General features: G+C 44.6%; 1 protein-coding gene across 1 annotated transcript; it reads left to right on the top strand.

Moving 5' to 3' along the window:
- Positions 1-1,363: 1,363 nt before the first annotated feature.
- Positions 1,364-5,433, top strand: GPR88 (G protein-coupled receptor 88). Its single transcript, XM_035017921.1, has 2 exons — positions 1,364-1,922; positions 2,265-5,433. The coding sequence occupies exon 2, from the start codon at positions 2,334-2,336 to the stop codon at positions 3,486-3,488; it is 1,155 nt and encodes a 384-aa protein (XP_034873812.1). The 5' UTR covers positions 1,364-1,922; positions 2,265-2,333; the 3' UTR covers positions 3,489-5,433.
- The last annotated feature ends 9,559 nt before the right edge of the window (positions 5,434-14,992 follow it).

Below are 14,992 nucleotides of genomic sequence, written 5' to 3'. Positions count from 1 at the left end.
GGGGCTCCATCCCAGGACTCTGGGATCATGACCTGAGCTGAAGGCAGGGGCTTAACCGACTGAACCACCCAGGCGCCCTGAGAGGAAATTTTTATCTCAACAAATTTTAACTCTAAATAATTAGAGGAATCTCTTGCAGGCGTGCTGTGCTTGATGTACTCAGAGACTCAATAAAGACAAATGACCACTGGGAAAGGACAATGGCAAATTCTCTTCAACATCAATGAACTTGATATCTGAACCTTTCGGTCCTCTGAAAAACAAATCTCTGGTTCTTCTCTTTAATCCTTCAGCTCAACTCATTCCACTTAATTACTGCCTAAAAGGACTAAACCCATCAAGTCAGGCTTAGCTCGAACCCCATTAGAGTTGTTAGCAGTCATTAATTAATACCGTTCTTTGAAAGGGAGAGAGGAAAGCCGAGGGAGCACGCCTTGCACTCCATTCTGAAATGTTACCCTATGGACAGCCGGGAAAGGACTCAGGCTGTAGGATCTAGGACTACAGCACGCATTAGGCAGAGGAGGTACGTTTCTATTGTCAGAACTAGGGAGGAGAAATGTTAAATTTATGCGTGGGGATTCACAGAAAGTTTGAAAAGAAAGGGCCTTGGAAGTCACTGAGTGAAAACTTCTTCTTTGACCCATCACAAGACCGGTTGGTGGATGCTCAGCTTAGAACTCAGGTGTCCTGAAACCCCACCGAGCATTTTTTCCATTATGCCATGTTACCATATTCCATACTGAGTTCAGTTTTCAAATAAATGATTTTCGCAGTGAAAATCGATTTATGGGGCGGGGTCGGGGGGGGAAGAATGGCTTTTATGGAGAATTTCCCATGCAGAATAATTAAATAAGAGCTTGCGTCAAAGAAGTTTCCGACATCTGACTGCAGATCTCCATCTAAGACCACAAAATAAAAAGTTCTCAAGGAAAGAGCCATCTTTGTCATGGACACTGTGGATTATTCAGGTTTCTTTCTTTCTCCCGGACACCTACTTTTAACTTGACCATTTCATTTTTACCCTCTAACCATTTTATTCCTGAACACAAGCTAAACTCCAGAAAGGAGTTTGGTGATGAGAATAAAATCAAAATGATGATTTAAATGGAGACTTGGGGATTTTCTGTGGATAATTACCCATGTCCCACCTTACCAAAGAAAAAATGAATTTCATTTAGGTTATAAAGTAATTCTCTCTGCAAGTGTGGGATGGAAGAGATCAGTCCTGGGTACTGGGAGTATATTCATCCCTTGGAAAAATCTTGCCACAGAATGCACAGGGCTAGGATGAAATATATTAGGAGCATATTAAATTTTATTCAAACACGGATGAGAGGAATAAAAAACGAAGGGAAGAAAAATGAAGCAGGGTGAAAAATAAGGTGATTGAGAGAAAGAGAGAAAAGACAAGACAGAGAAACTTGTTAATTACAGGACTTTCTGAACAAGATATTTTTTTCCTTCCACAAGATAGAAGCTATTGAATAATTCATGCCAAGCGTGGAAAGGCTGCCTTTTCCCTGGGTGATGTATAAGTGAGCACGAGAGAGCTTCGTGTGGGTTCACCGCATCAGCCACCACTCTTGCTTCTGAGCACAGGGTGCTCTCCTCTTGAGCTCAGCTTCTGCTTTTGCAGCCAAGCATCCCTGCTTCTGCTCCCTGCCTGCCCATCCTTCTGGGCTTGCAGCCTGCCACTTGACTTTCCCCAGCCCTGCTGCCAGCTGAGAAATCTCCCTGCAGCTGCCGATTTCTGCCTAGGACCATGTGTGTGGATGCTGCTTGGGAGAAGCGAGCACTTGCTCCTGGCACCGATCCCAGCTGAGTTCCTCCTGTTGATTTTGGGACCACAGATGCTGCTGTGAGGAGGTACTTCCTGGCATCCCTGCCTCCGCGACTGCCAGCCAACGACCAACCCAAAAGTAAGATACCCCCGAACTCCTCTCCCCTGGCATTTTCCCCAGCTGGGATCTCTCTGCTTTCTCCTGGAAACTAGGGGCTCTGTCTGGCAATATTCCCAACTGTGTGTGTGCGTGCACGTGTGTGTTTGGGGGGAGAAGAGGAGCCTCTTGGTATTGCTCTGTCCCAGGGCTTGGGCTTCCCTGGTGCCTGCTGCATGCAAAGAGGCCTTTCCCCTGGCACTGGAGACATTTCCGAGGCAGGTACCTGTCATCTGCCACCCCCGTCCTCCTCGAGCTCCCTCGGCTTCAGCCTTTCCGAGTCGGTGGCAGAGGGCTGAAGGGATGTCTCTGCCCTCCCTGCAGGCGGCCCTCAGGATGGGCCACGCTGTGAGAAGCTGATGCTAGCAAGCGAGGTGTGAAGAGTTGGCCAGAATGACCAACTCCTCCTCCACGTCCACGTCCTCCACCACCGGGGGATCGCTGCTTCTGTTCTGCGAGGAAGAGGAGTCGTGGGCGGGCCGGCGCATCCCCGTGTCCCTTCTGTACTCGGGCCTGGCCATCGGGGGCACGCTGGCCAACGGCATGGTCATCTATCTCGTGTCGTCCTTCCGCAAGCTGCAGACCACCAGCAACGCCTTCATCGTGAACGGCTGCGCCGCCGACCTCAGCGTCTGCGCCCTCTGGATGCCGCAGGAGGCGGTGCTCGGGCTCCTGCCCACCGGCTCGGCGGAGCCCCCCGCGGACTGGGACGGCGCCGGCGGCAGCTACCGCCTGCTGCGGGGCGGGCTGCTAGGCCTCGGGCTCACCGTGTCCCTCTTGTCCCACTGCCTGGTGGCCCTGAACCGCTACCTGCTCATCACCCGGGCGCCTGCCACCTACCAGGCGCTGTACCAGCGGCGCCACACGGCGGGCATGCTGGCGCTCTCCTGGGCGCTCGCCCTGGGCCTCGTGCTGCTGCTACCGCCCTGGGCGCCGCGGCCCGGCGCCGCGCCCCCGCGCGTCCACTACCCGGCGCTGCTGGCCGCCGCGGCGCTGCTGGCGCAGACGGCGCTGCTGCTGCACTGCTACCTGGGCATCGTGCGCCGCGTGCGCGTCAGCGTCAAGCGGGTCAGCGTCCTCAACTTCCACCTGCTGCACCAGCTGCCCGGCTGCGCCGCCGCCGCCGCCGCCTTCCCGGGCGCCCAGCACGCGCCGGGCCCGGGGGGCGCGGCGCACCCGGCGCAGGCCCAGCCCCTGCCGCCCGCGCTGCAGCCGCGGCGGGCGCAGCGGCGTCTCAGCGGCCTGTCGGTGCTGCTGCTCTGCTGCGTCTTCCTGCTGGCCACGCAGCCGCTCGCGTGGGTGAGCCTGGCCAGCGGCTTCTCGCTGCCCGTGCCCTGGGGCGTGCAGGCGGCCAGCTGGCTCCTGTGCTGCGCGCTGTCCGCGCTCAACCCGCTGCTCTACACGTGGAGGAACGAGGAGTTCCGGCGCTCCGTGCGCTCCGTCCTGCCCGGCGTCGGCGACGCGGCCGCCGCCGCCGCCGCCGCCACGGCCGTGCCCGCCGTGTCCCAGGCGCAGCTGGGCACCCGCGCCGCCGGCCAGCACTGGTGACCCGGCCCGGGCCCGAGGGAAGCGGGGATGCCGGCCTCCAGCGGCCTTGGCCAGCATCGCCTCCTGCCCTGGTGAAGTCCCCGCTGTCGGAACGAAGACTCCTGCAGGCCGGGCCCGACAAATCGGTGCGAAGATTTCGCCTTCGGCCCCAGTGGGACACCTGGGAACCAAGGTCTCTCCCCAGATGGGGTCCCCGAAGTCATTCTGAACAGCCACCTGGTTTTTAGCCGTTGTTTCTGTGTTTTAGAGCAATCCTACAGTCAAGACGCCGGAAACTTCAAGAACTTGCTCCCCTGACATTTTAAAAGAACAGGTTAATTTATTTCAGCACTGATTTTGAAGAGAGCTTTGATAACGTATTACTGTGTTACCGTTCCCACCTTCATCGTCTTATAATAGAGATGAAGCGCCTCGAGTGCACATAAGCCAAAGGAAATACTACTGATGAAGGAAATAAGATTTAAGAAGTATTTTAGAAAGTAACTTATCTTTGATGATGCTTCTCTTACGCTTTAGCCTTTGTATGAACCTGAAGAATGAAGCCACAGATGTGCATACCAGTATGAGTGGCCATTAAGACCTCAAGCCCTTTATTCTTAAAAGGGTTTTTATGAAGTCAAATCATTGCCGAATGAGATAGAATCTTAGCCAGTGAGAAAAGAGAAAACAGCTTTATTACTTTACACCTGTTTTTGCACTTCTGAGACTGAACATTGGCATTAGATGTTGAAGTGAAAATTTCCCCTTGTGCTGATCGATGGTCTGAGCCAGCGATGGAATTTTTGAAAACAAATGAGGGGGTTATCCATTTTAGGTACCAGTTTCATGTTTTCTATCGCATGCACACTTGTTGCTACCTTTGTTTTGTAATCAGTTTACTTGCCTTATGAGTGTGACTGCAGCTTTGAACATTCTGTACTATAATGGTTGCTAAGGAGAATAAGTCCTTCTGTTTTCTCTTTAACATTTAAAATATCTCAATGCACATGATATAATTAAACACTAGTAATACCATGACTGCATAGCTAATCTTAGCTGCTATTGCATGCTCCTAGATGCTAGAACTTACTGGGCATGTGGTATATACTAAAGCAATACCCATTAGACAAGGACATTTTACTTCTTCCAGACACCAGAAGAAGTGGCCTTCAATTATTTGAAAAAGAAACACGGAGATACCCTGGCTACCTACGGTTCTTGTCTTGACCCAATTTATGAGAAGCTCCCAGTTGGGACTTTATCTTGCCAATGGAACCACAGTCAAGATGGATCAATAATAATGGTTTTGGCTCTGCAAAGCAGTCTGTGCTCTTTTAGGGTTTAGATAAGCCACACATTAGAAAGGAACACCGGTTTTTTATGTAGCTCGCCTATATATTACCATGACACTCAACGTTAACATTGTGTCCGTTGAAGGAGGTGTAATAACTCTGTTATAAATAGCAAACAGTTCAAATGGGAATCTATTTGAAAATGTATGATTTGAGGCTTGTCTTTGGTTTACTAAATTTATTTAGAAATAGCTGAAATGCAAAATCATGTGAAATCACTTTATGAAATTAAAATGGGAAAAAAGCAATTGAAGATAACCATCTATTAGCATTATAACTGCTAACTACATCAAATCTGGGGCCGAACAACCTCAATTAACTGTGTAGTTTGGAACAGAAACAGCTTGCTTTGTTGCACTCTTGAACATCATAAGTTAGGGTGGTGGGAACCTGCGTGCGTTTGAATAATTATGGGAGTTGCAGGAAACTTAGACATGTTTGTAGTAAAACAAAACAAATATGTTCATTACCAATAATAGGTCAGCAGTCATTGTATTAATCTCTCCCCTTGTGCATGTACCATTTCTCTCTCACTAAGGTTTCATCTATTCCCATTTTCCTTGATTCAAATATTTAATTATGATTCAAATGTTTAATTAAAGTTCAGACAACTATTTCTCTGAGTTTTTTCCTTCTGTCTCTGGTCTTCTGGCATATCTCCTTGAGAACACTGTAACAGAGGACACTGTATTCCAAAGCACTAGTGATGAGAATCACTTCTTTGTTCTGGCTCTATTTAATTTTATTTTTCGTTTCTCAAATTATTTCTACCTTACATAATTAAATAGGGTTGTATGCCAGCATTAAAAAGAAAGAGGCGTGATTTCCTTTCTGTAAACATAATTGAGTTGGGGGATAGGTTGCAACAACAACAGAGAGCTGAAGATTTTCCTTTGAGGGGGCGGGGCTGAGGGGACAATTTTCTAAATCTCTATCAAAGAGGTCTTCTTTTAATCAGGCTTTTATTTTTGTTTCTCACTGCGGATGCTGCAAATGATGTCTCCTGCTGATGCCCAAAGCATTTGCCACACATGGAAACTTAGCTTTTCAAGTACCTGGATTCTTCCAATGTTTCTGGTTAACACCGAGAACCGGCTTATGCTGGCTCAGTGCCATTTGAGAGACCTACTTTAGGTTATATTTACTGGTAATTAACTCCACAGGACTGATTCACTTTTAATTTCGAAGTAGCAATGATGTGTCTAAAAATGCCTTACTAGGGCAATAGCTGGAGTGTTGGAGTTATTGCTTTTACAAATTAAGTTAATGGAGATTGTGTTCTTACTTAAATGAAACCACATATTATCCACTCAGGAATAAAATATCCTAATTGCTGTTGTGGGCTGCCCTACTTTGCTTTTTCTACTTTTTTTTTCTTTAGATGTCTGCCTGTTAAGACACATAGCACCTGCAGTCCACCCCACCCCACCACCCCCCACTTACACTTGAATGACTGAATTCTAGGATGTAACGGGGATTACTCCTAGCACTTCTCTCCTTCCAGAATGAAGCATTTTTTTTCATAAACAATAATTCTGTCATACAAAGGCATCCACAGGTGGTTTTTGTTTTAAACACCACAGGGCTTTAACTCTCTGATAGAGAAAGCCCTTGAAAAGATCTGCTCACCAAGAGAATGTTGGTCTGCTTTGTGGCCTCGTGGTTCAATGCATTCCCGTTCTTCTGATGACGACCATCTTGGTCAACTTCATTGTCTCATGTGTAAACTTCATTCGACTCCCCCAGGCACTCAGACAATGCCCATCTGGCTCTCTGGCGGTCCTAGGAGCTGAACTGACCAAAGACATCAGTGACATACATTTAAATTCAAGAACCTTGAGAAAAATTGTAGGTGGCACTCCTTTCAGAGGCCTGCCCTTAACGTTTGTGGGTTGTGGGGCAAGAACGGAGCTCCAGATGGGAGTTCTTCGTCTGTAGGACCAAGGCAGGGGCAGGGGAGCCCGTTCTTTCTCCCTCTACTCTCTTCTTTAGTACTTTTAGGGGCCTCACACATATGGGAGCAGCCTCAGCCCGCAGGTCGAAGCTCTGCCTGCATCCACCTCTCAACCAACCACCTGCCCACCTCTAGGACTTCATGGTGCACGTAGCTGGGATGGGGAGAGCATGCCCTAGAGACGGCTTCAAGACATTTAAGCAGGAAATTCCTGGGTTCCAGGTACCATACCAGGGCTTGTGAGGAGGCGCAGGTTCCAGGTGGGGGACCGTTCCTTGGGCCTCCTTCCCCTGTGGAAAGGGGAGTGGCCAGAGGAGGGTGGGAGCAGACCCTTTAAAGCACGAGACTCAGGTTGGGACCCATGTATCTCAAGTCTAAGGTGGATACTGCTTTCACATAGGTCCTCCTCAGGTAGCCTTTCCCAGCTCCTCCCACCTGCAGGAGTTCCTTAACCAGGTGCTCCCAGGTACCGAATCCCATCAGGCCTAATGCAATAGGTAAGGGAGGTGTTGAGGAGGGAGTGGGAAGGGTGGATGCTTACATGGGGCGGATTACACGATTGCCTTGACTTGTGTGCATCTTTGCCAATTTTCACAATGGAAGTTGAAAAAAGTAAAGCCAAACTCAGAAAAAAAGAAAGATGAAAAGAAGGAAGGAAGTAAAAAAATAAAGAAAAGTAACGAATGTGCCTAAGGTCATGTGGCAATTAAATAGAGAAACGGGGGTTTAAGCCTTTTGTCTGACTCCAGAGTGTGGGAAGTCACCATTGTGCTATAGGATAAAATCAGAAGTTTTTAGTCAGGTGTGGAATTCCCTCCATGGTGTGACTATTCCCTAATTTCCCCAATCTCTTTCTCTTCTACTTGCAACCTTTGCTATAGCCTAGTTGGTCCATCCATTGACTTCTTTTTTTTTTTTTTTTTAAAGATTTATTTATTTATTTATTTGACAGAGAGAGACATAGCGAGAGCAGGAACACAAGCAGGGGGAGTGGGAGAGGGAGAGGCAGGCTTCCCGCCGAGCGGGGAGCCCGACATGGGACTCGATCCCAGGACCCTGGGATCATGACCCGAGCCGAAGGTAGACGCTTAACGACTGAGCCACCCAGGCGCCCCCATACATTGACTTCTAAACGTGCCCCATGTTCTGTGTCTGAGATTTGTTCATTCAAAGACCTTCCTGGAGTGTCCTTGAGTCTCATCATTTACCCAATCCCCATCCTTCCTTCCAAGAAGGTTCACTGAGTTTCTAGCTCCTCATTAAAGCCCTGCCCATTGCCCCCACCACTGCCCTCACCCTGCCCCAGCCGTAAGCTCTGCCTCCACAGAATTCCTGCGTTGCTTTGTTCTCACCCTGTATTCTCTTGTATCATCTCTGACGTAATGTATGTCATCTTCAAAACTAGGAAAGTTTTTTGGTTTATTTTTCATTCCCTTGATTTTTTTTAGAGGAAATACTGCCTTTTGTCTTTTACTAACCAGTTACCTGAAACATACTAGATAATTAATATATGTTTATAGTTAAAGACAATAATTTTGAAAGAAAAAAAGATCTGATTCTTTCCCTTGCATGTCTTTTTTCCTCTTAATGGAATAGACCCAAGAATAAATCACATTTCTCAACTCCTGTCTTGCCAAAGGATATCCCAGAGTAGTAATGTATGGGATTATGAGCCATGTGTATAAATCACCAGCTGTCAGTGCTGTCATTCGGGGGAGATTTATACTCCTGGTTTGCAAGTTCTGTTCATATTCTGAACAAATATCAGTAATTATACATACAGTTACTTTGCAGAGCCTTGCACAGAAAAGCTGTGTATTTTTCATTTCTAAAATCCTTAGACATTGCTAATCAATGGCCATGCTATTTTGCTAGGATCCCTGGAGAAATCACCGTGGAATGTCTTTCTCTTTCTTTGTCAGTTCACTGAATGGTAGACCCAGAGATGGTCCAGTCCAGCTCCTTGCTATTTTTATTAGACAGAAAAGTTAAAATAGGGAGAAAGAGGTGAAAGGCAAAATTAAACTGATCTAATCACATTCCTTCTACTTATCCTATTTTGGGGACAATATGACGGGCCTTTTTAGGCCTATGGCTTCCTTGACTAAACATAAATATTTTAGGCCTCCTTAGTGATTCTGAAACTTTTTCTTCATATCCTTGTTGACCAAAAAATGTATACTAAGTTTCCATTTTTTGGTGTTTGTATTATGAAATGATATTTTTTTAAATATAAAATTATATTCCAACTATTTCAATATGCTTAAAAAGCTACACATTCCCTCCCTGCATCAGTCTACCGGATCTGTGGGCCCTCTGTTGTCTTCCGACTCCCCAACAGCAGGAAGTAGGATTCTCTCTGTCAGACACCCCATCTATGTTGATGCCACATTTCAGGTGACAGCTTTGACCTTGTCCATATCACTTGTTAAAGCAGGAAGTGACCTGCTGACATGAAGCACACCCTCATCTTCAGGACCTTATATAAACTGCATTTTTTTGGTGGGATCCTTCAGCTCATTTTTATAGGACACAAGCGTATTTACAAATACGGTTAAAAAAATCTCTATTTATATGATGTCAGCTTCTTATTAACCAATTGTATCATTGTGGAACATCATGTCTCAGACCAGACCCGCAGCCACATTTTTGTTTTGTTCTCTTTGGGCTGAGTTTCCCCTGCGAGTTTGAGTTTGCAGTGTCTTTACAAAAAGTCTGAGGGACCATTCTCAGGAATAGCAACAAGCAGCCCAGTAAAGGCTCTTTGAGCCGCTGAGCTGGGGTGGAGATTAAAGGAGAAATGCTCTTTGCCTTAAAGACTGTTTTCTTTCTTCATAAAAGCAATCAGCCTTACTTTACTCTGAAAAATGTTAAGAACAAGAGAACTCATTTGCAAAGATGAAAACCTGAAAACATAAAGGAATGGTAATTTGCTGTAGCTAAAAATAGACCCCACCTTGATGCATTCTATCACGTGGGTTGTTAGCAGCGTTGTCCAGGCTTCATCTACAAAGAGATGATGTCGGAGCCGGCAGTCAGGTATCAGAGTCAGTTGGTTTTAATACGCTTTGCTCCAAAGTGGAACACATTTTAGTGATTTCTTCTGTACTCTCCCCACAGACATAAGGGGAGGCATAATTATTCCATTTCTGGTTCCATTCATTTATCGTGAGACTACACATACCTATGCAAACTATACAGTCACAGTCCCTGCCTCCAGGGGACTTAGGTCCAGGAGGGCAGAGAAACATAAGACAAATAATTACACATTCTTTAGTTACAGTTGGGATAAGTGACAAGAAACCAAATGGGAAGTGCCATGAACATTTATAAAAGGAAGAACTAAATTAGTTTGGGTGTCAATAAAAGCCTAAGAGCACTGGGTGTTATGCACAAACAATGAATCATGGAACACTACATCTAAAACTAATGATGTAATGTATGGGGATTAACATAAGCATAAATAAAAAAATAATAATAAAAAAGACCTGACCAATGAGCAGAAGTTAATCGAGTGATGCTGAGTAGGGAGCTGGAGGAGACGGAAGTGAGCTCCAGGTGCCATTCAGGCAGCAATTTGCAAAGTGAGCTGACGGCCATATTGCCACTTTTCACTTGACTTCCATCCTTAATGTGGAAACCAGAGACCCAGAAGATTCCAAAGAGTCTCTCTAGGTGAAGACAGACTTTCCACCACGAAACGCTTCCTGGGAGAAGCAGCAAGGACCCCTTGTGGCATCCTGTTAAATTGCTTACATCATCACTATTTTTTCAAAGAATAGTTTTCACTTTAAAGAGATGAGAAGTACAGAGCTAATGTTTCAGATTAAGTGTTCAATTTCAATAGACATTTCACATTTAAAATATTTTTTTGTTTTAATTTTCAAGCCAGTCTTTGGTGTGATTGCTCACCTAGCCTATACTACACTTCAACTCAATGGCCATGTCCTGAAACTTGTTATCACCTGCAAAAAAAATCTTAACATTCAAAGAAGCTCCTCTTTGACCACAATCTTATGTCCTTCCAGATCTCTCCTTGGATACTGTGTCTATACAAGTTCTTTGATTTTATTAAAACTTCCCTCCATTCCTGGAACTATCCATATTTTCCCAATAGCCCTCTTTTCTACCTTCAATTTCTTTCTGATCCAGCTTAGATAACATGGACTATCACTTCAAACCCCCTTGACAACACCCTCATCTCAGCTGACTTATTGTACTCCTTTGTGCTCAAACGACATGAATCAATCATGCCATCCAAATGTTGGCTTTCTACAGTCCTGTACGTAGGCTGACAAATGTTCATGGAAGGAGTCACACAATCACAGGATGAATGCCACAGTGCTTTCCCTAGCCTTCTGAACTTCACAAATTAGATCATTCATTTAGAAATCAGGCAATTGCTCCCTCCTTCTCTACATTTTCTGACTTTCTGACCTCCTAAAACTGAGTTAGGTACTCTCCCTACATTTTCTCATAGCTCCCTGGGATTAAGCTATAACTCCTATCTTGCTAGTTAGCAATATTTTTTGTTGTGTACTTTTCTGTATGCTTCTGTAGGCCATAAATTCCTTGAAGGCAAGGGTCATCTAGATAAATGCTAGAAGCATGAAAGAGAGTCCGTTGACACTGGGACATTAATCTCTTCACCGAAGCCATCTCATCAGTTAAGTTCCTCCCACATCCTGTGTCTTCAACCTGGATTCTTCACACCAGCACTTCAATATGTTCAAGCTGATGCCACAGCAAAGAAATTTTTTCTTGATAAGATATCTCCATTTAGCTCTTGCTTTATTTCTCTTCTTACCTTTGTTTCCATCTCTCTAGTGAAATTACCCATATTGTCTTGCATGTTGTCCACCTTTTCTAGTAGAGACTAACATCTTAACAACTAAGCTTTCCGTTTCAGCATTGCTCTGTCTCTTGGCAGTGTGTGGTTTTCCTATGCTTCATAATATCTTGTTGACAGCTCTAAGACAGGAGATTCTGAGGCAGATTGTTTTATACCTGGAAAGGGGCATATCTTTCCTTCTGCTAGGCCTTTGGCATGGGGATTTGAATTAATTTAGTTAGGAATTAAGCTAGGTTTGAAGCTTGCTGTTCCTAGAGTTAGCTTCTGCACCACGGGCTTCAGATACCTCTGGTATCCCTTGTGTTCCTGGTGGGGCTGCTTTGTCAGTGAGTTTTCACAGTGTTGCTCTCCGCCCCCCCCCCCCCCCGCCGCCGCTTTAGGTCTTCTCTTTGCATTGCACTCACAAAGGGCCTGTCTCCATCCTCTTGCAACTCTCCCAATGGTATTCGACAGTTCTTTGTTCCTCAATGTTTGCCAACCTTGAGTGGGAGGTGAGGGGAGTATTCCATTCTGCTGATTAAGCTTTGGTTGTCAGCAGGTACTCTGTCCCTGGGTCTTGGGGATGTCACCTTTCCAGTGCTCCTACTCCTTTCCCAGTTGTAATGCTAGTTCTGTCAGGTGTTCTTTCCCTCTGCCCTGGAGTAGAGAGTTTTTCCTATAAGCTTCCCCAGCTGCAATACGTTTTCACCAGAACCTCAAAGGCAACAGTCCGTCCCATCACCTTGGACACCAGGAACTGTCAGTTCTTTTTCTCTTACTCCTTTACCTTTGATTCTTGTTCTTCGCTGGCTTCTGTTCCATGGAATTTTAACATGCTCAAATCTTTGTCCTGACAGCCAAAATTATTAACTGAGTAGTCTCTACTCCCTGACTCTTCTTTCTCAGCCCTCCCCCACTCCCAAAACTTTCCCATCTGGTTTCCACTATTCCTGTGACATTCCTCTTGTCAAAGTTTCCAATGGCCTCCTTGACACATAATCAGATTGACTCTTGACTGTCTTTATCTTGATTGGTCCATGGTCAGTGTTTGGCACTGTGGGCTACAATCCTCAGAGACCATGCTTGACCTTCTGCACCTTTCCCAGAATATCTCTGCAAAATAATGACTGAGAAGTAGGAAAACAAGTGCCAAAAGAATAACCAAGCTGGTGGCACTTCAGCAAGCAAACATTACAGTCAATTATTTATAGTGCAGCATAAATTGTTCTTAAAAATTAAAGATGCAGATGATTGGAGGCATCTGGCTATAATAGGCAAGTTCTACACAGTGGAGTCCAAACGAGAGGGCTTTCTTTATTTATAGTTACTCTCATTTATTTATATTTGTGTCTATTATTGAATTTGAAATTCTGATTTAGTGTGCTTTATCTGGAGTTTGAATTAATGTGGAGTTAAAGTCTTAAATGCTTTCCAACCCTGAGACAGTGGGTTAAATTTCAAACATAATCTTTTTGTCTACAAATTCTTCTGAAGCTTTATGACTCGTACATTTGTTTGGGTGTTAATTGCTAGGGGTTCTTTCTGAACACTGGTGACCAGAAAATAATATTTCATTGAGCAAAGCTGCCATTATTTATTCCTTTTGACACAAATTAACACAAACTGTCTCAGCACATAAAGATAATGTTTCTGACAATGAAGATAATTAACAGAATGGTTTTCATATTGCACGCAAATTAAAATGTAATCTGAGAAAGCCATTATTCTTTCTTCTGTGAGTTGATACCTAAAAAAAAAAAAAAAAAAAAGACAGGTGGACAGTGGTTAAAAGCACTGGCTTTTGAGTCTAATAGTCACTGACTTCACCACTTATTAGCTGGGCGACCTTGGGCAAGTTACTCAACATGTCTGAGCTTCATTGTCTAATGTGTAAAAACAGTAATTCATAGGATTTTTGTAGTGTCTGAATAATAATTTTGCCCAGGGCCTGACATATAATAAGCACTAAATAAATGGTAGCTATAACTAGTAACAATCTTGTTAGACATTTACTATACGAAAATGAAATGGCATGCACGTTCAAGGATAATTCAACAATGCATTCCAGCTTCAGGCTTGACAATTCCTTTCACTTTCAGGTTAGTCAAATTTAGCCATAGAATTGTCTGAAAGAATTAAAAGTAGTACTTCCAGTTGTTCACAGCGAATCTGAGGGGAAAGTACAGAGATTTCCTGCATACCCCTTACTTGACAGATGCATAGCCTCCCCTATCAGAGTAGTACATTTATTACAATAGATGAACCTACATTGACACATCATAATCATCCATGGTCTCTAGTTTATATTATGGTTCACTCTGCTGTTGAGTATTCTATGGATTTGGACAAATATGTAATGACACGTATATATTACTATAGTATTATACAGAGTATTTTCATTGCCCTAAAAACCTTCTGTTCTCCTCCTATTCATCCTTCTAATCATCTCCAAATCCCTGGCAACCACCGATTTTGTTATTTTCTTCATAGTTTTGCCTTGTCCAGAATGTCATATGGTTGGAATCATACAATATGTAGTCTTTTCAGATTGGCTCTGTCACTTAGCATTTAAGATTCCTCCATGTCTTCTTGTAGTTCACTTCTTTTTAGTGCTGAATAATATTCCATTGTTTGTATGTACTATGGTTTATCCACTCATCACTGAAGGACATCTTAGTTGCTTCCAAGTTTTGGCAATTATGAGTAAAGCTGCTTATAAACATCTGTGTGCAGGTTTTTGTGGACATGTTTTCATCTTCTTAGGTTGAATACAAGAAGTGTAAGTCTGACCACAGTGAGGGCTTACATAGGATCCAAACCAGCCATACAACAGTGGGAAGAAAGCAATTATTACCTTTATCCTATTCCAGCCAGTGTGGCGACCTGAGCACAATTCATTTTAAAGATTAAGAAATCAAAGCTTGCGGTGCCTGGGTGGCTCAGTCGGTTAGGTGTCTGCCTTCGGCTCAGGTCATGATCCCAGGTCCTGGGACTGAGGCCCGCATGGGGCGCCTTGCTCAGAGGGGAGTCTGCTTCTCCTTCTTCCTCTGCCACTCCCCCTACTTGTGCTCTCTTGCTCTCTCTCTGTCAAATAAAAAATTACAATCTTAAAAAAAAAAAAAGAAATCAGAGCTCTGTGAAGTTGTCAGGAAGCCAGTAAGTTCAAATTCATGTTCGCTGACTCCAAACTCAGTGCTCTAAACCTTCAGTAAAATGACAAGGAAAGATTTGTCAAGTTTCTTTCGCTTCTGGCTTCATTTTGTGATATAACATTTCAGTCCATTTGCACAGACAACCTTCTCACTAAAACAACTAAAAGCTTCGTGGCAGTTTTGATAAGCCTAAGCTGGGAAATAAAAATAATTCTGCGATTTGAACTCTGGATGAA

Source organism: Mirounga leonina, unplaced genomic scaffold, assembly GCF_011800145.1.
Source record: "Mirounga leonina isolate KUSES-001 unplaced genomic scaffold, KU_Mleo_1.0 Mir_173, whole genome shotgun sequence".
NCBI lineage: Eukaryota > Metazoa > Chordata > Mammalia > Carnivora > Phocidae > Mirounga > Mirounga leonina.
The sequence above is the reverse complement of the archived record's forward strand: the minus strand, read 5'-3'. Positions and strand labels throughout refer to the sequence as shown.